Raw genomic sequence first — 19688 nt, forward strand, 5'->3', positions numbered from 1 at the left:
TTGAAAACAATGTATTTTGAAATGCCCTGCGAATTAGATGCGGTTTAAACCGCACTCAATTCGCATAGGTGTGAACCTGGCCTAAAACGTTGTTAAAAAATGCAGCATGCTCAAAAAAAAAATTGTCGTTTTTCAGAACCCGGAAAATTATGTGAAGCCCACACACGATCATTTTAAATGCCATTTTTTGAAAACAACGTTTTTTTTCATGCCCGCAATGCAGAGGCGCATTGCGGGCGGTATTGCCGCGGTTTCCCATTGTTTTAAATGGGAAGGAGTGGTGAAGGAGCAGTATACACGCCGCTCCTCTCACCGCTCCAAAAATGCTGCTGACAGGAGATTTTTTTCTCTCCTGCCAGCGCACCGCCTCAGTGTGAAAGCCCTCCGGCTTTCACATTGAGGTTGCTGGGCAGGAGTTTTTCAGGCGGTATAGCAGCGATATTTTTAGCGCTGTACCGCCTGAAAAACTCCTCAGTGTGAAAGGGGTCTTATTGTAATATTTTCCAAGTCATGGACCCAAAACATTCAGCTTGTGAAATCTCGATCTGCATGCTTTCTCCAGTACAGTGACTAAAGAAGTACAGAAGCAAGAGGTCCATTGTTACCATCAGACAAATAGCATTTTAAGAAGAAGGGTCAGCAATATGCTTCATGCCAGGTCAGTATTTCTCCCGTGACAGATCTCCTTTTAATCAAGTTATTCAAATGCAAAAGGCATGAAAGAAGACATTACTTAAAAACTCAATAATTTCCTGTTTTCAGGAAGAATGGAAACTTTTATTTTAGGTGAAGCACTCAGACCACAAAACCGCAACAGACTCCTGAACATAAAAGGGAAGCTTCAAAGTAAAAAAATACATTATGCAATGTTTAAGTCTTCCAGGATCTGTAATACAGGCTCTGTGCCATGCACCATTACCAGGGAGCTCACAACATTGCTCTAAGGAGTCCATCCTTGATGTTATCAGCCTGCATGTTGACACGATGCTTAAGGAAACAAAAACTGCGCAAAACATGTGGCTAGGAATGAATGCGCCTCTGAATAATACGATGTAATAAAAAAAAAAAGGGAAATATTTTTTAAATAAACTCTAACTTAAAGCGGGAGTTAAAATTTTTAACCTTAAATTAATGCTCATTTTGTGAAGGGGAATCGGGTAGTTTTTTTAAAAACGAAGCTGTACTTACCGTTTTAGAGAGCGATCTTCTCCACCGCTTCCGGGTATGGTCTTCGGGACTGGGCGTTCCTATTTGATTGACAGGCTTCCGACGGGCGCATCTATCGCGTCACGAGTAGCCGAAAGAAGCCGAACGTTGGTGCGGCTCTATACGGTGCTTGCGCACCGACGTTCGGCTACTTTCAGAAAATCGTGACGCGATAGATGCGACCGTCGGAAGCCTGTCTATCCTAAGGAACGCCCAGTCCCGAAGACCATACCCGGAAGCAGCGGAGAAGACCGCTCTCTAAAACGGTAAGTACGGCTTAGAGTTTAAAAAAAACACCCGATTCCCCTAGACAAAATGAGCATCAATCTAATGTTAAAAATTAACTTTTCCGGGTGAACCTCCACTTTAAAGGGGTTGTAAACCTTTGTGTTTTTTTCACCTTAATGCATCCTATCCCCCCCATTTTACTTACCTGAGCCCTGAATTTCCATGGGCGCGGTCTCGCCGTCCTTCTCTCCACGGAGTCTCAACTTTGATTGGATAGATTGATAGCAGCGCAGCCATTGGCTCCCACTGCTGTCAATCAAATCCAATGACGTGGGTGCCGGGGGGTGGGGCCGAGTTATACACCAGGCGTCTATGGGCGGCGAGTGTATGACTCAGGAGCGCGTCCGCAAGGTAACCTCCTCGGGAGAGAGCTTCCCAGAGGGGGTTATCTAATGCGGAGAGGAGCCGCGAGAGCCGCCGAGGACCCCCAGAAGAGGAGGACTCTGTGCAAAATGAAACTGCACAGAGGCAAGGCAAGTATGATATGTTTGTTATTTAAAAAACAAATCTTAACTATCACTTTAAATAGTTAGCGACCACCTACTGCGGCAGGGCAGCCGCTCTGTGCCAGATCAGGTACCTAGTAAGTGATCTGACACTTTTGAGTCCACCGGGACGCGCTGATCGTTCCAGGGATCAGCATAACGGCGGTCTGCCTGTGTAAACAAGGCCAATCGCCGTTCTTTGAGAAGGAAAGATCCTGCCTTCCCTCAGTAAATGCACCTCCCTACCCCCACAAACACACTGTTAGAAAGCACTCCCAGGGAACACATTTAACCTTTTGATCGCCCCTAATGTTAACTCCTTCCCAATCAGTGTCATTAGTTCAGTGACGGTGCATTTTTTTTAGCACTAAACACTGTATTGGTGTCATTTGTCCCCAAAAAGTGTCACTTAGGGGTTGATTTACTAAAGGCAAATAGATTGTGCACTTTGCAAACTGCAGTTGCCCTCTGCAAGAGCAGTTGCTCCAAAGTTTAGTAAATGAGTAGAAGCTCTGCTGACTTCCATCATCCAATCATGTGCTAGAAAAATTGTTGTAGTTTACATTTTCCTTGCATGTGATTGGGTACTCTTTGCAAAGTAAAGCTTTACCTCATTTACTAAGCTCTGAAGAAACTGCATTTGCAAAGTGAACAATCTATTTGTCTTTAGTAAATCAACCCCTTATTGTCAGATTTGTCCGCCACAAAGTCCCGCTAAAAATCGCTGATCGCCGTCATTATTAGTAAAATAAAAAATTCCATTAATCTATCCCATAGTTTGTACAGACTATGGGCTAGATTCAGCAAGAATTTACGCCAGCGTATCTACAGATACGCCGCGTAAATTCAAAGCTGTGCCGGCGTATCTTCTTTCTGTATTCACGTCGGAATTAGGCTAAGATCCGACTGGTGTAAGTCTCTTACACCTAGCGGGTGCATATTTATGCTGGCCGCTAGGTAGCGCTGCCGTCGATTTCAGCGTAGAATATGCAAATGACCTGGATACGCCGATTCAGAAACGTACGTGCGCCCGGCGGATTTTTTTACGTCGTTTGCGTAAAGCTTTTTTCCGGCGTAACGTTACTCCTGCTATATGAGGCATAGCCAATGTTAAGTATGGACGTCGTTCCCGTGTCGAATTTTGAAAATTTGACGTTGTTTGCGTAAGTCGTTCGCGAATAGGGCTTTGCGTAAATTACGTCCACGTCGAAAGGATTGACTATTTGTGACGTGATTAGGAGCATGCGCACATGGATACGTTCACGGACGGCGCATGCGCCGTTCGTGAGAAACGTCATTTACGTGGGGTCATGTTTTATTTACATAAAACACGCCCACCTCCTGACAATTTGAATTCGGCGCGCTTACGCCGGCAGATTTACGCTACGCCGGCGCAACTTACGGAGCAAGTGCTTTGTGAATAATGCACTTGCCCGTCTAAGTTGCGGAGGCGTAGCGTAAATAGGATACGCTACGCCTGCATAAACCTACGTCCCCCTACCTCAATCTAGCCCTATAACTTTTGCGCAAACAAATCAAAATGAGCTTAATGGATTTTTTTTTTACATATTGGCCTAAATTTTTATTTATTTTTTTCAAAATTATCAGTCTCTCTTTGTTTATAGCGCCAAAAAAATTAAAAAACCACAGAAGTGATCAAATACCACCAAAAGAAAGCTCTATTTGTGGGGGAAAAAAGCATACATTTTATTTGGATACAGCGTTGCACGACCGCGCAATTGTCAGTTAAAGAAATGCAGTACCGTATTGCAAAAAATGACCTGGTCCGCAGGGGAGGTGGGGGGTGGGGTTGTAAACTTTCCGGAGCTGAAGTGGTTAAAGTGCATTCCAGGCATTGTATTATTTGAAATGGTTGCAGAACTCTGAACTAAAATATGAGCAAACATATCTCTCTATAATGTGTACTTGCCTCTGCCCAATACACATAGAGGGGGATTTAATAAAACTGGAGAGTGCAAAGCTGGTGCAGCAGTGCAGAGAAACCAATCAGCTTCCAGTTTTTTTTTTTTTTTTTGTCAAAGCTTAATTGAACAAGCAGAAGTTAGAAGCTGATTGGCTCCCATGCACAGCTGCACCATAATCTAAGACATGGGTCTTCAAACTACGGCCCTCCAGTTGTTTAGGAACTACAATTCCCATCATGCCTAGTCATGTCAGTGTGTTACAATGCCTCATGGGATGTGTAGTTCTACAACAGCTGGAGGGCCGTAGTTTGAGGATCCCTGATCTAAGAGCTCCAGTTTGAGTAAATCAGCCCCATAGTGTGGTTCCTTTCTGCTCGTTCTTCCCTCTGCTATCTGCATGAGTCACTTGTGACAGGTAATGTTGATAACACAGAATCCCGGGGGATGGCCCTTGTTTCCCTACAAGACTGTTCATGTTGTTGGAAGAAGGCAAAATGAGGGGGCGCACACCTAGTGCATTACAAGAGACATTTAGTGGATGTCAAAAATGTTCAAAAGTGGATACTCACGGAGTGACAGCTCGCAATGAGCCTTACAGATACATAATGTGGTAAGGTGCGGACACAGCAAACCAACGGTGAAACTGGCGCATTTCGGGGGCGTACCCCCTTACTCAGAGCTAAGCTCAGATTAGAATGCCATGTGCGTGTAAAGGCAGGCATCCCAATACTTTGACAATATAGTGTATTTAAATGCAAGCAGAGTATGTTAGCCTGGAAGAGAAATAAGCAGTACAAAGAGCTAATCAGTTCATGTCTTGACAAGCAACATGCTGACAGCAGAAGAAAGCAAAGTGATAGAAAGATGAGGTATGAGGTCATCACTTTGCTGCTTCTCCTTCACTGTCCGTCACAGACAGTGAAGGAGACCTGGGCTCAGCGGAAGTTGGTTTCAATGATTTTGCCTGCTATTTAACCCAGAAGACTGGCTGAAAAGAGGTATGGCAGGAAACCGCTTTGGATTAATGGTTGGTATTGCAACAAAAGCTACTTTTTATTTCATCTTTTAATGAACTTCTCATTTTTTATATTTAACATTTTTACTTTGTAGCTGAAATCGAGGCTAAACAAATACTGTAGAAATATCATGTGTTTTCATACTTGACTCATGGTGTGCTTTCTTCCAAATCTGTGCAGTAAGCAAGAATGAAATAACTCCTGAAGTTTGCCTCGGTGCAGAGTTTCCTGTGTTAAAGGTAAGTCGCTCTCCTCCTCTAGCTTTCTGCAGGCAGCTGGTAGTGGGTGGAGCCTGCTTGGTCCCTCCCACAGCTTTCTGCAGGCAGCTGGTAGTGGGTTGAGCCTGATTGGTCCCTCCCACAGCTTTCTGCAGGCAGCTGGTAGTGGGTGGAGCCTACTCGGTCCCTCCCACAACTTTCTGCAGGCAGCTTGTAGTGGGTGGAGCCTGCATGGTCCCTCCCACAGCTCTACTATTTGCACAGTGATGTCACCGCTACTAAAATCTTAGTTTCTAAAGGCATTTGGTGTACATTTCGATTTAGAGCACTTTCACACTGCCAGCGCCCGAAAAATTCTGGTAAAGCTAGCGGCACTTTACCAGCGTTTTTTGGGCGCTAGCGGGCACTTTTGACCCCTGCTAGTGGTCGAATAAAGGGTTAAAAGCGCCCATTGATTTCAATGGGAAGGGGCACTTTAGGAGCGGTGTGTTCACCGCTCCAAAGAAGCTGCTTGCACAGACTTTTTTTGATGCCCTGCCAGCGCAGCGCCTCAGTGTGAAAGCACTCGTATTCATATTTTGTATTCTTGCTGTTAGCCTACAGGTGGAGCCTTATGCCTGGTACACACTACAAAAAAAAACTGACCACTCCGGTCGGATCCGCTGTACTAACCAATCCGAAGTTATAATGGCGATCTCTCCCGCTGAGCTGTTATGTTCTGACAGGTGGACGGTCTCCCCGCCCATAACACTCCGATCAGCGCTCTCTGCCATTGGCTGAGAGCACCAATCGGGAGTTAGTCGGCTGCTGGCTTTCAAGCATGCACATCTGACAGAAGCCAGCTTCGGTCGGACAGACCGACATACACACGGGCCGAATGTTAGACAGTTTTTATTAAACCGGCAGAGCTCTACTGACGTTTGGCCCCTGTGTACGGGGCTTTAGTCTCCTTTACAAGTTTGCCATACACTCGTTCGCCCCTTTGTTGTTTACAGAGCTTAATAGCTCAAGCTTTACACACAAAAGCTTTTGTTTATTTAAAAAAATAAATTCCCATGTTAGGAAACATTCTGATATACTGAAGTTCACAGTTCAGGTCAAGACTTTGAAAATATAGAAGTGAGAGGAAGCAGAGGCCTAATATGATGTGACCACATTCGTCTTCTCTTCCTTTTTCTTATCTCTGGTTTATGAACCACAAAGAGAAACTGTTGTCTACTGTAACATGCAGACGCTATTCTCCATTTTTCAGACAGAAAACAAAGTGTGGAAAGCTGCTGTAGATACAAAGAGTATTTAACTACTTAAAGCGGTAGTTCCCCCTCCAAAAAAATGTTACCCTTAGATTGATGCTCAGTATGTCTAGGGGAATCGGCTAGTTGTTTTAAAATCTACGCAGTACTTACCGTTGTAGAGAGCGATCTTCTCCGCCGCTTCCGGGTATGGGCTGCGGGACTGGGCGTTCCTTCTTGATTGACAGTCTTCCGACGGTCGCATCCATCGCGTCACGATTTTCCAAAAGTAGCCGAACGTCGGTGCGCAGGCGCCGTATAGAGCCGCGCCGACGTTCGGCTTCTTTCGGCTACTCGTGACGCGATAGATGCGACCGTCGGAAGCCTGTCAATCAAGAAGGAACGCCCATACCCGAAGACCATACCCGGAAGCGGCGGAGAAGATCACTCTCTACAACGGTAAGTACAGCGTCGATTTTAAAACAACTAGCCGATTTCCCTAGACAAAATAAGCATCAATCTAAGGGTAAAAAAAATTTGGAGGGGGAACTACCGCTTTAAGGATTGAGCCCCCTTTTCAGATATGTTGTTTACAAGTTAAAAAAAAAAAATTGTTGCTAGAAAATTACTTAGAACCACCAAACATTATACTTTTTTTTTCTAACACCCTAGAGAATAAAATGGCAGTCATTACAATACTTTCTGTCACACCGTATTTGCGCAGCGGTCTTACAAGCGCACTTTTTTTTAATTAAAAAAACAAGACAACAGTAAAGTGTAACAGCACTGGTGAACGGAGTGAACCACAACTGCAGTTAGCAAGGACTTCAATGCGATTCTCTATGCAACAACTCCGTATTAGGCCCCAGGCGTCACTCCTCGTAACAGGAGTTTGGGGGATCTATACATCATCTCTGTGTCACATAAAAAAAGGCGTTGAGCTACTAAGCATGGACGCATTACAGCATGCGACCAGAGCTTAGCGTTTAAAATGAGTTCAAGGACAATATCCCAATACACCACTACATGCAGGTGATTATCAGTAAGGGACCCCAGGCGTCTCTCCTCATAACAGGAGTCTAGGGGTTCTCTACATCATATCACCTTGGCATGTAGAGATGTATTAGGCCACTAGGGGAGATTCTATGAAATAGCATCAACCCCTAGCATAGAAAAGTTAGAGCGAACATGTTCAAATTAGGACAAGGCCTATGAGGATTTGTACTTATGTCGGGTTCGTAGTAATAGAAGTTGTAGTGACAACTGTTACTTGCATATGACAGGTACTTTAGTTGAGTAATAGTACTTGCGTATGAGAGGCAATATAGCTCAGGTAATTATAGTAGCATACTTGAGGTGAATATTGTACATATAATACTATTGCATATGAGAGGCAGTATAGCTCAGGTAAATGTAGTTGCAGACATGAGCTGTAGTTATAGATGTAGCAATGCACACATATGAGAGGCAATTATAGCTGTAGTAATTCGATTAGCATACATGAGGTAAATATTGCTATAATGATTTAGAGGTAGCTGTGCCTTTAAAGTACTTGTTTGCAATAAGCTTTAGCACATTAGTATCTCCCAGAAGTTATAGTAATATCCACACGGTATTTGTAATACTACAATTGTTATAGATGAAACATTAGCATTAGACCTTCCTATAGAACTACAAGTGAAGGAATGACAACTTATCCGTTTGTAGATATCTATGCAGGAGATGGAATGTCCATGGTGCAAGATGTTCATGGCATGAAGGTAGTTCCCAGCAATGCAGTTGTTGTAGGAAGTCTTAGCAGCAAAGTAGTAGTTGTTTCCTGGAGCGGTGTTCCGGCAAAGGGAGCAAAAGCAGCAGCATGGTTGAGCTGACAGGCAAGGCCTGAGAGGCTACAGCTGACAATAATAGAACGCTAGCTGTATCTCCATTGAATGCCTTTATAGGCAGTGCGGTGCATTGCAAGAATTCAAACAGGGCGCCGTGTAAGGCCCACTTCTGCGCTCCACGCTGGAACGCACGGCGCTGCGCCGGGCGATGATGTCATTACGCGAGCGCCGTATGCGTTCCAGCATGGAACGCATTACGGCGCTGAAAGCGCCAGTCTATAGTAAGGAGACAGGTGCGCGAAGCGCCTGTTACATTAAGTTAGCCCAATTTCTTTTTAAATTGTGAAAGATAATTTTACGCCGAGTAAATTGACACCCAATGTGGTTGATTTACTAAAACTGGAAGAGTGCAAAATCTGGTACAGCTGTGCATGGTAGCCAATCGGCTTCTAACTTCAGCTTGTTCAATTAAGCTTTGACAATAAAACCTGGAAGCTGATTGGTTTCTATGCAGAGCTGCAACAGACTTTGCACTCTCCAGTTTTAGTAAATCACCCCCAATATGTCACGCTTCAAAATTGCGACAGTCTGTGGAATGGCGAAAACGTTTACCCTTAAAAATCTCCGTAGGCGACATTTTAAAAATTCTACAGGTTTTGAGTTATGCCGCGTACACATGGTCGGAATTTCGAGCTTTTGATCGTAATTTCCGACAGCAAAAATTTGAGAGCCATTGGCTCCCACTGCTGTCAATTACAGTCAGTGAGCCAATCAGGAGGCGGAGGGAGTAGGGCCAAGCCACAGCTCTGTGTATGAATGGACACAAAGAACCACGGGCTGGGAGAGCGCCTGCTACTTGCTGTGGGGGCAGGAGGGAGGAGCCGGGAGCGCCGGTGAGGGACCCGAGAAGAGGAGGATCCGGGCTGCTCTTTGCAAAACCACTACAGAGAGCAGGCAAGTATAACATGTTTGTTTTTTGTTCTTTTAAACAAGGCTTTACTATCGCTTCAATATTGGGATGCTGAACACAACCTATTGCATGCATTACAGGAAATCTAAAATAAAAATTACACACTAGATCCACTGATACTTCTAATAGCTGACCTTCCCAAATAATTTCTTCTCAGGGGCCATTGTCTTACTTACTGTTGGTTGTGGTGAAGGAGCAGATCTGTGTGAAGCCTCGTACACACGACCGAGGAACTCGACGGGCGAAACACATCGTTTTCCTCGTCGAGTTCCTTGTTAGGCTGTCGAGAAACTCGACAAGCCAATTTTCTCCATTCCCGTCAAGGAAAAATGTACACACGACCGGTTTCCTCTGCAAAAAAATATCTCCCAGCAAGTTTCTTGCTGGTTTTTGCCGAGAAACTCGGTCGTGTGTACGAGGCCTAAGTTGGAGGCTGTAATTGGCTCTTCAGACAGAGGGAGCCAAATCAAACCTCTACGACACACAGATCCAGCCCTCCATTGCTGGTAACATAGGAGGACATGAAGCATGGCTGTTGGGACCCCACCCTAGGAATGAGGTAAGTATTTGAGGCAGTTTGGGGGTCATTCCTGTAATGGTAACATCAAGGGGAAATCAGAAGACTATTTTTGGCTTTAGGTCTTGCTTTAAATAAATATACACAGAACTATTTTAGGCAAAAAGATCTCACACTCACAGGACAGATGTTTTCTCTCCAGTGTAAATTCCCACACTTGCAAAACCTCGAAGATCTTTTCCGGCAATGATAAAACCATCGGATTCTGTCATTGATGAGAACATTTAGCATCATTACTTCTTATAGTTATTATTCAAGTTTTGATTAAGTTCTAAATACAGATTACACATGTACAAAATGAATAACCATACACCATACAATGGGTAATTTCCTTGGAGTGCCTAGTAATATTATTTTTTTATTTTAGTATAATCTGTATATTAGAGCTTGCAATGAATAACTGGAACTCAGGTCTATTGTAGCACACATAGACATAACACCAGAAAAGGACCAGGAGAAAATATAGAGAGCTAGGAAATAACATTTTCATTTGTGGCCTTATATAGTAAACTGCAACCAGAGTAGCTACTTGTTGGTTATGAAAATCTGCAGAGATACCTGTTGCTATTATGTGCAATAAAAGCAACAAGAGTATGTACAATGACCAAAAAAGAATTCACGCCTGACGGTCACACTTCTACTTGTTGTGCATTCCTTTCCAAAACCATGGGCATTAGTATAGGATTGACCCCTCTCACCCACAGCATTGCCATTATAATGGTCTCCACTCTTCTGGGAAGGCTGCCCACAAGATTTTGCAGTGCGTCTGTGTAGATAAAGTGATTTTTCCCATTTAGCCAGAAAAACATTTGTGATGGTCGGGAACTGATGTCAGATGAAAAGGCCTTGCTCACAATTGCCATTTCGATTTATCCTGAAGGTGCCCAATGAGGCTGAGGACAGCTGCAGTCTGCCTCATGTGAAAGGGGCCTAAATCGTTTTATTCTCACAACTACATTAAAGTAGATTTTAATAGCATCATTCAAATGAAAAAAAAAAGTGTCAGCATAGAGTAGACTGAAGATGTGACTATTTCTAATTTCCTGATACTTTAAATTGTAGCTGCAGTATCAACATCAGTATTCTTATTGGTGTTCCTCCTTGTAATTGGTGCTCTAGTATAGCTTTATTTCCAGATAACTTTAACGTTATTTACTTTTTGGTTTAAAGGGTCACTAAAGGAAAAAAAAATTTTTGCTGAAATGACTGTTTATTGGGTATAGAGACATAAAAGTTAACTGATTCCTTTTAAAAATGATTAAAAATTGAATTTAATCTATCATATAATGTGCCTCTAGTTCACTTTCGGTTTTAAAAGGTACATACATGAAGTTCCGGGTGAGAGGTGAGTCGGGAAGACTCACAGAACAAAAACAAACAAATCCAGGGCAGTGTTTTGTTTTTAAAATGAATCTGATTGGTTCTGAGGAGTTTTAGACACACAGTAATGACAGCTTAGACCACCGTGAAAATCTCCCAGTACCATGGTTATAAGGAAACAGGCAACCAGGAAGTGTGGAGATCACAGCAGAATTACAGCTACTTCAAAGCAAAAACAAACAATAAGGACATGAAACCAGTACTGCAGTAAGGTAAAGGAAGCTATTTAGCTAAAAAAAAAAATTCCTTTAGTGACCCTTTAACTGTAGTATCCCTTTTTTACGTGCAAGCTTTCAATAGGGCGGTGATCACTTATAGGGGTTGTAAGGGTAAAAAAAAAAAAGAAAAAATCCTAAATAGCTTCCTTTACCTTAGTGCAGTCCTCCTTCACTTACCTCATCCTTCCATTTTTCTTTTAAATGTCCTACAGGAAGAAAGCCTCTTATTAATGTGTGGAGTTAGACAGAAGAACAGGAAGTGAGGATTTCTCAGAAGAAATAAGGACATTTAAAAGCAAAATGGAAGGATGAGGTAAGTGAAGGAGGACTGCACTAAGGTAAAGGAAGCTATTTAGGATTTTTTCTTTTTTTTTTTTACCCTTACAACCCCTTTAAAGGGTTTGTTAACCCATATAACTCAAACTCTGCCAGACTCTCTATTAGACACAGACACAAGCTGACATGCAGGAAGGAGGGGGTGAGGGGGAAGACAGGAGAGCAGAGGGGACAGCAGCATATAAAAGGAGGCCAATTAGACCACGGTGATCAGGGCGGAGCTACCCTGATTTTTGTGGACTAATTAGAGAGGGGATACAGGAAGTGCCAGATTCATTTATTTGTATTTATTTGTATAGTTTAGAGGGGGGCAGTTTACACAGCACAAGCACTGTGCTGTTTAATCTGCTTTAAGGTACTAGAAAATCTATATTTTTTGGGGGGGGTTAACAAACGCTTTAAAAATGTTAACGTCTTTAAGGCCGCAGTCACATGAACAGTCTTATAACTCTTTCCATGTTGTGCAACAATAAAAGGGCACCACCACCTACATCCTAAAATAACAATTGTAATTCCCTTAGTTAAAAGTACTTAGGGCCCTAAATTAGCCCCACCACAAACTAACATTGACATGTCCTAAAACTGTAGAACAATTATTATTATTTCGGGTACTTATATAGTGCCGTCAATTTTACGCAGTGCTTTACATATATTTATTATACATTCACAATTCATAATTATTTCCCACAATTCTTGTTTTGGAACCCTAGTGAGAACACCTCTGTGATATACCTTCTTTCATGTCGGGGGTAAATATTCCCAGCATTAAAATGTTATTATCCAGTAATGATTTCTTCAGCATGTATTCACTCAAAAATTCTTCTGCTTCCTCCACTGTATTCAGCTGCAGGGGGCATTCCTGTTTCATCCTGGTAATAATAAACAGATTATGTGAGTATTGATGTGCTTCACAAAGAAAATAGAAGGAAAGTGTAAAAAAAAAAAAAAAAAAAAGCCAAAAGGAGGGAAGTAGAGAGAAGAAAGGATAGAACGAGAGAGGGTAGGGCAGAGTAGATAAAAGAGAGGGAAAAGTACAGAGGAGTGAAGGAAGATAATGAGGGGGGGGGGGCGGGGGGACGAAAGGAAAGAGTGAAGAAGAAGGTAGAGGAAGGAGTAGAGCAGTAGGAGAGAGGGAGAAGATTGAAGAGAGAGAAGAGAGGATAGAGACGATGGGAGGGTGGGAGAGAAAAGAGGAGAAAGAAGATGGGGGGAGAGAGAAGATGGGGGGGCGGAGAGAGGAGAGAGAAGATGGGGGGGAGAGAGAAGATGGGGGGGGGGAGAGGAGAGAGAAGATGGGGGGGAGAGAGAGAGGAGAGAGAAGATGGGGGGGAGAGAGAGAGTAGAGAGAAGATGGGGGGGGAGCGAGAGAGAGAGGAGAGAGAGAAGATGGGGAAGAGAGAGAGAGAGAGAGAGAGAGAGAGAGAGAGAGAATATGGGAGGAGAGAGAGAGAGAAGAGAGAAGATGGGGAGGAGAGAGAAGATGGGGGGGGAGAGAGAGAGGAGAGGAGAAGATGGGGGGGAGAGAGAGAGTAGAGAGAAGATGGGGGGGGAGCGAGAGAGAGAGGAGAGAGAGAAGATGGGGAAGAGAGAGAGAGAGAGAGAGAGAGAGAGAGAGAATATGGGGGGAGAGAGAGAGAGAAGAGAGAAGATGGGGAGGAGAGAGAAGATGGGGGAGAGAGAAGATGGGGGGGGGGAGGGAGAGAGAGAGGAGATAGAAGAGGAAAGAGGGGAGAAGAGGAGCAGGGAGAAGAGTGGGGAAAGGAGAGATGAAAGAGGGAGAAGGGGAGAAAGGGGTAGAGGAGATGAGAGGTAAGAGAAGGGAGATTGCTGTCAGGAAATATGTAGCACATGGGTTTAGAATAGGCTGGGAGGCTACGAAGGTGGGGCAGGGGAGTTTTTAGTCTAAGTAAACTTTTACAGTTAATGAAATTATTTCCCTTTGTATAGATAACCGATTTAAATGACTGCTTTTCTACATCTGCCTACCTTCTGATTTATATCAAGGAAACATACAAAGTCCCGGAATACTAATCTTCGATCAGAACACATTTTATTTCTGCAGAACCTTAGCCGTCTGTAGGACCTCTCTACTTCCTAATTACACAGCGTGCTTATTTTATTATGCCTTTATTCAATGATCAGTTTCCCCTAATTTCCTTCCGTGATACATGCTCTGAGCAGAATATCAATTTACAGACTCTGTGAATTACGCGTAATTATATATGTAAAGCAACAGTCACGTCTACCATGCTAACATGTGCTCTCCATTACCATGCTCAGCAATTCTTATAAGATGTCATGCAGGAGAATCGGGTGCAGACATTTTTAATATGGTTTTTACCTTAATGCAGGGGATGCATTAAGGTAAAAAACTTTTCAGCTTTAGAACCACTTTGAAAAACTCACAGCAAACATAAGGTAAATTATTCTAAAGATGGACTTAAAAGGGTCAGTCCGTCCAAGAGTGATACTTTATCTGTAGGTGAAGTCTGGTGGACTTCTTCACCCAGTATTGTTTTTTTTTTTCCTCTCTAGGGATTCCCAATGATGAGATCCCTTTACCAGAGTACCTGGTTTTGATCACACCATAATATAAAAAATAAAATAAAAAAAAGAAAGTTGATCATTTAAAAAGTAGCGTTGACCTGGAAACATTGAGTTCCTTTGGACAACTTTTTTTGAGGTCTATTTTGACTTTACAGCTTTACAATAGCTTAAAAATCCAAAAGGGAATGTGTACTATACACGCTGTGACAATCTGTAGATCGGAGAATACAATTTTCACAGGTGTTCCAAACCTTTCCCAAGCTACTAGATAATTTGTTGTTATTGCTACCTGTGTAACTGTTAGGGACGTCCCATGGCTTCCCATTCTGTCTGACATTAAAGTGGTTGTAAACCCACTTTTTTGACTTTTGCCTACAGGTAAGCCTATAATAAGGCTTACCTGTAGGTATAAAGAATATCTCCTAAACCTGTACGGTTTAGGAGATATTCCCCTTGCAATGCGCCGCTGATTGCAGCGGCGCATGCGCAGGGGGGATCCTCGGCTGAAGGGCCGGCCCAGCCGACCCATGCCGGAAAGGAAATCTCCCGCGCGCATGCACGGGAGTGACGTCATCGCCGCTCCAGCCAATCACAGCGCTGGAGCGGCGATACCCGGAAGACACGCTCGGCTCGGCGTGGACCAGGTAAGTTCCCTACCTCGTTCCGAGGTAAATATTTCATAATGAGCTAATATGCGGTGCACACTAGCTCATTATGGCTTTTGCCTTGCAGGTGTAGAAAAAAAAATGTATGCAGGATTACAACCGCTTTAAGTAAAATATTCATGAACTGGAAAGATTTTCTGCACTTCCTATTCTATCTCAGACCCATCAAATAGGAAGCAATTAGAAATTTCTCAAATAGGGACACAAATAGCAAAATAACTGACAGCGGTTTTAACCCCTCTACAATCTATACTTGTAAACGATCACCTTGTAAAATAGAAAAGATATGCAAAACATTTTTATATAGATATTTTTTTTCCCTTTTTTATTAGTGATCACATTCCCTCTGTTCTAACCTGCATGGGAGAGGAGAAGCAGCAGAAGCACATGAGCTTCCCAGTGAATGGCTGTGCAGCAGGGGCGTGTCAGGACAAGTCTGATCAGTGGAGGAGAGCAAGCCGAGTACCCAGCATAGCTAGAGAACTCATACAGTTGTTTCCCCTGCTTTGCTGTAGTCAGTTTTTTAATGGGAAAGCAGAGGGAGTGGCAGGAACACCAGGGATTTCACACAAAGGAAGCAATACAAAAAGGTCAGGATACTTTCTTATACAAGTACATGGTACAGTAGACACATATCTGAAATATTACGTTTTGGGGTAACAAACGCTTAAAACAGGGCTCGATAAACCCCAGGTGCCAGGTCGCATTGGCGACTAGAATTAGCGACCTGGCTCTAGGCATGTACTGGCCATCGGGACTTCAGTGACAGCGGACCGCCCCCCCCCCCCCCCCTCCGCTGTCTCCACCTCCCTGCAGCGCTCACCTCCTCTCCCTGGCTAGTTATGCAGCGTGACTGAATACAGACATGCTCCTCGGGAGTAGCACTGAGAAGCTCATCATACGATCCGGAAGGACGGCGGCCACACACAGCTGTTCTCCTGGTTTTCCTTCCCCCGCTCTCCATCCTGTCTGCTGCTGCAGAAAATCTAGATGGAGAGCGGGGAAGGAAAGACCAGGAGAACAAGTGCAGAGGAAGCTTATGTCACAGCTGTGTGTGGCAGCCGTCCTTCCGGATCATATGATGAGCTTCTCAGTGCGACTCCCGAGGAGCATGTCTGTATTCAGTCACGCTGAAGTTAACTAGCCAGGGAGAGGACCAGAGCAGCATGGGGGGAATAGAGGGGCATGCAGCCGAAAGACTGGCGCCTAACTTTTTTAGCTGGCTCCTAGATTCCAAGCAAATTTATCAAGCCCTGGCTTAAAATAATAAAAAATATATTTCGTTGGAGCTGGGCATTCATTTATTTTAGCAGCAAAATCTGAAATATGACTTTTAGCCTAAGTTCACACTGTAGCGATGTGGGGACCAGCGCGATTCCAGCACTGGTTCCTGCATCGCATTTCTCCCACAGGCAGTTCACAATGCCCTCTGCGAACCGCTGCGGGTGTCAATACAATGTTATTATACAATATTAATCTCCAATGCAATACTCCCAATGCACACGCTTCTGCACAAACGGCTGAATCTTAGATTGGGTGCTGAAATGACCAATGGCTGGAACCGACTGCAATCATGAGAAGAAAGTATCACCAGCATACCAGGATCTCCAAAATTGGGTCCAAAGCGACGTTTCTGAGCCACGCAGGCCCCCTTCATCAGGTATGTGACCTCGATGAAGGGGTCCTTCGTGGCTCTGAAACGTCGCTTTCATTTTTTGATACTATGTGATTAAAGTTTTGTACCCTACCCTTTTGTACCCTGGTGTGCTGGTGACACTTCCTTTTCATGAATACAATGTTAATAACACCCCCAGAATGGTTCACATATCGTACGGCGAAATGTGGATCCGGACAGGAATCAGATCGCATGGGTGAGAACACCTATGCAATCTGAATCCAGTGTGGGAGAAAAAAAAGTCCCCGCACCTTTTTTTTGTGCGAATCCAATGAGAGTTCAGTCATACGACTACATTGCTGAACTCGCATTGCACGGACATTGCATGCGATCGGCACCAGAGTGCGGGTGCGAATCACATGCAATATCTGTGTTCGCTATAGTGTAAACCCGGGCCTACCCTTTAATTGCTGGCAGATCTTAACTACACAGATTCTGTGATTGATTTTTTTTTTTAAGTGTATTTTGTGCGTGTATTTGAGAGAGGAGCCGGACTGCAGGAGTTGGGAGTAGGCAGAGGCAATCTGCCACCTTTCTCCATGCCCCGGGTGGCAATGGTGGGTGTGTGAGGGGGTCCTCCCACACAGCCCGCCCTACCTGCTCCACTTTGAAGCCCAACGGGGCAGAGGGACACCCTATAAGGGAGTGAGAGGATCTAGCCTGCTCAACCAGCCCCGTTAGTCCTTCGGCTCACTTTTTAGAGACGCGTGGTCAAAGTGCGTGCACGTTAACCCAATTTCGAGTGCGTGTAAGTGTGGTGGTTTTTGTGGGAGGGGGGTGGGCGTACTAAGTGCAGGCTTACCTCGCATAGCACACCCACCGGGAGCCGGGCTGAGACCACCAAACTCAATTCACATGTAGCTGAGACCGGGATCCGAACCTCTAGCTGTAGAGGTGAATGGCTTGTCAGCGCAGTGCCAATCGCATTGAGCCACCGCAGCTCCTGTGATTGATTTAAGCGTATCCACATCCAAGAACAAAAATGTTATATATTGCAGCTTATAAGTCCTGTGATGGGGTGTCTGTATTAGTTTTCACTAATTTGGGTGAGATAGGCTTTAAATCTATACAAAAAACAACTGAATACAAATAACAGTGAATTTAGCAAAATTTAGATAGCAAGTTATTAAACAAAAGAATTACCCACCCTGCACTGGCTCTCTCAAACACTAAACACTTACAGCACGAGAAAGTTGGCCGGTTCTTCGGTTCCCATCATTCCTGTGTACGTAAATGGCTCCTGTCCAGTCTGGTAGATCTTTATCACAGGGATAATGGTAATATTCTCCTTACTGCACACATCTGTCCAATCCGCACAGTTTACTCTGGCCAAAGAAACATCCAGCATGTCTAAAAGAAGGAAAAAGATTGTTCGAGATTATACTTTTGTTCCCCGCTCTTCTGATTCTCTAAACAACATATGAATAAAATGCAGCTCTTAACCAATTAAGGACCGAGCCCCTTTCTGAGATTTGGTGTTTACAAGTTAAAAACAGTTTTTTTTGCTAGAAAATTACTTGGAACCCCCAAACATTATATATATATGTGTATATATATATATATATATATATATATATATATATATATATATACACACACACACACACACAGTACAGACCAAAAGTTTGGACACACCTTCTCATTTAAAGAGTTTTCTTTATTTTCATGACTATGAAAATTGTAGATTCACACTGAAGGCATCAAAACTATGAATTAATACATGTGGAATTATACATAACAAAAAAGTGTGAAACAACTGAAAATATATTTCATATTCTAGGTTCTTCCACCTTTTGCAGCAGACACATCTCTAGAACTGGTAAGAGGAGACTGTGTGAATCAGGCCTTCATGGTAGAATATCTGCTAGGAAACCACTGCTAAAGAAAGGCAACAAGCAGAAGAGACTTGTTTGGGATAAAGAACACAAGGAATGGACATTAGACCAGTGGAAATCTGTGCTTTGGTCTGATGAGTCCAAACTTGAGATCTTTGGTTCCAACCCCCGTGTCTTTGTGCGACGCAGAAAAGGTGAACGGATGGACTCTACATGCCTGGTTCCCACCGTGAAGCATGGAGGAGGAGGTGCGATGGTGTGGGGGTGCTTTGCTGGTGACACTGTTGGGGATTTATAAAAAATTGAAGGCATACTGAACCAGTATGGCTACCACAGCATCTTGCAGCAGCATGCTATTCCATCCGGTTTGCGTTTAGTTGGACCATCATTTATTTTTCAACAGGACAATGACCCCAAACACACCTCCAGGCTGTGTAAGGGCTATTTGACCAAGAAGGAGAGTGATGGGGTGCTGCGCCAGGTGACTACCTCTTGAAGCTCATCAAGAGAATGCCAAGAGTGTGCCAAGCAGTAATCAAAGCAAAAAGGTGGCTACTTTGAAATATATTTTCAGTTGTTTCACACTTTTTTGTTCTGTATAATTCCACATGTTCATTCATAGTTTTGATGCCTTCCGTGTGAATCTACAATTTTCATAGTCATAAAAATAAAGAAAACTCTTTGAATGAGAAGGTGTGTCCAAACTTTTGGTCTGTACTGTATAATTTTTTTAACACCCTAAAGAATAAAATGGCGGTCGTTGCAATACTTTTTGTCACACAGTATTTGCGCAGTGGTCTTACAAGAGCACTTTTTTTGAAAAAAACAAACACTTTTTTGATGTACAAAATAAGACAACAGTAAAGTTAGTCCAGTTCTTTTTTATATTGTGAAAGATAATGTTACGCCAAGTAAATTAATACCCAACATGTCACGCTTCAAAGTTGCGCCCGCTCGTGGAATGGCGACAAACTTTTTCCCTTAAAAATCTCCATAGGCAACGTTTAAACAATTCTACAGGTTGTATGTTTTGAGTTACAGAGGAGGTCTAGGGCTCCACTTTCCAGAGGGGGTTATCTGAGGCGGGGAGGAGCCAAAAGAGAAAAAACACAGTTCGGGGCCACTCTGTGCAAAACGAACTGCACAGTGGAGGTAAGTATGACATGTTTGTTATTTAAAAAAAATAAAATGCAAACCTTTACAATCACTTTAAGATAAAAAACCTTCTGACTTTACAACTAAGGATGAGCTCCGGCGTGTTCGCATAGAACACGTGCGGAGCCCGCCAG

The 19688-nt window shown here is 43.5% G+C and overlaps 1 protein-coding gene across 3 annotated transcripts in view; it reads right to left on the reverse strand.

Moving 5' to 3' along the window:
* The window catches only part of TXNDC16 (thioredoxin domain containing 16), a 108420-nt gene that overhangs the window by 18863 nt on the left and 69869 nt on the right, over window positions 1-19688 (reverse strand). For all 3 annotated transcript variants that reach the window (XM_040333837.1, XM_040333836.1, XM_040333835.1), the window contains 3 exons: window positions 17746-17914; window positions 12410-12546; window positions 9864-9948 (listed from right to left, as the gene is read on the reverse strand). In XM_040333837.1, coding sequence (XP_040189771.1) covers window positions 9864-9948; window positions 12410-12546; window positions 17746-17914 — 391 coding nt within the window. The remainder of the gene's footprint in view (window positions 1-9863; window positions 9949-12409; window positions 12547-17745; window positions 17915-19688) is intronic.

Source organism: Rana temporaria, chromosome 13 (assembly GCF_905171775.1).
Source record: "Rana temporaria chromosome 13, aRanTem1.1, whole genome shotgun sequence".
Lineage (NCBI taxonomy): Eukaryota > Metazoa > Chordata > Amphibia > Anura > Ranidae > Rana > Rana temporaria.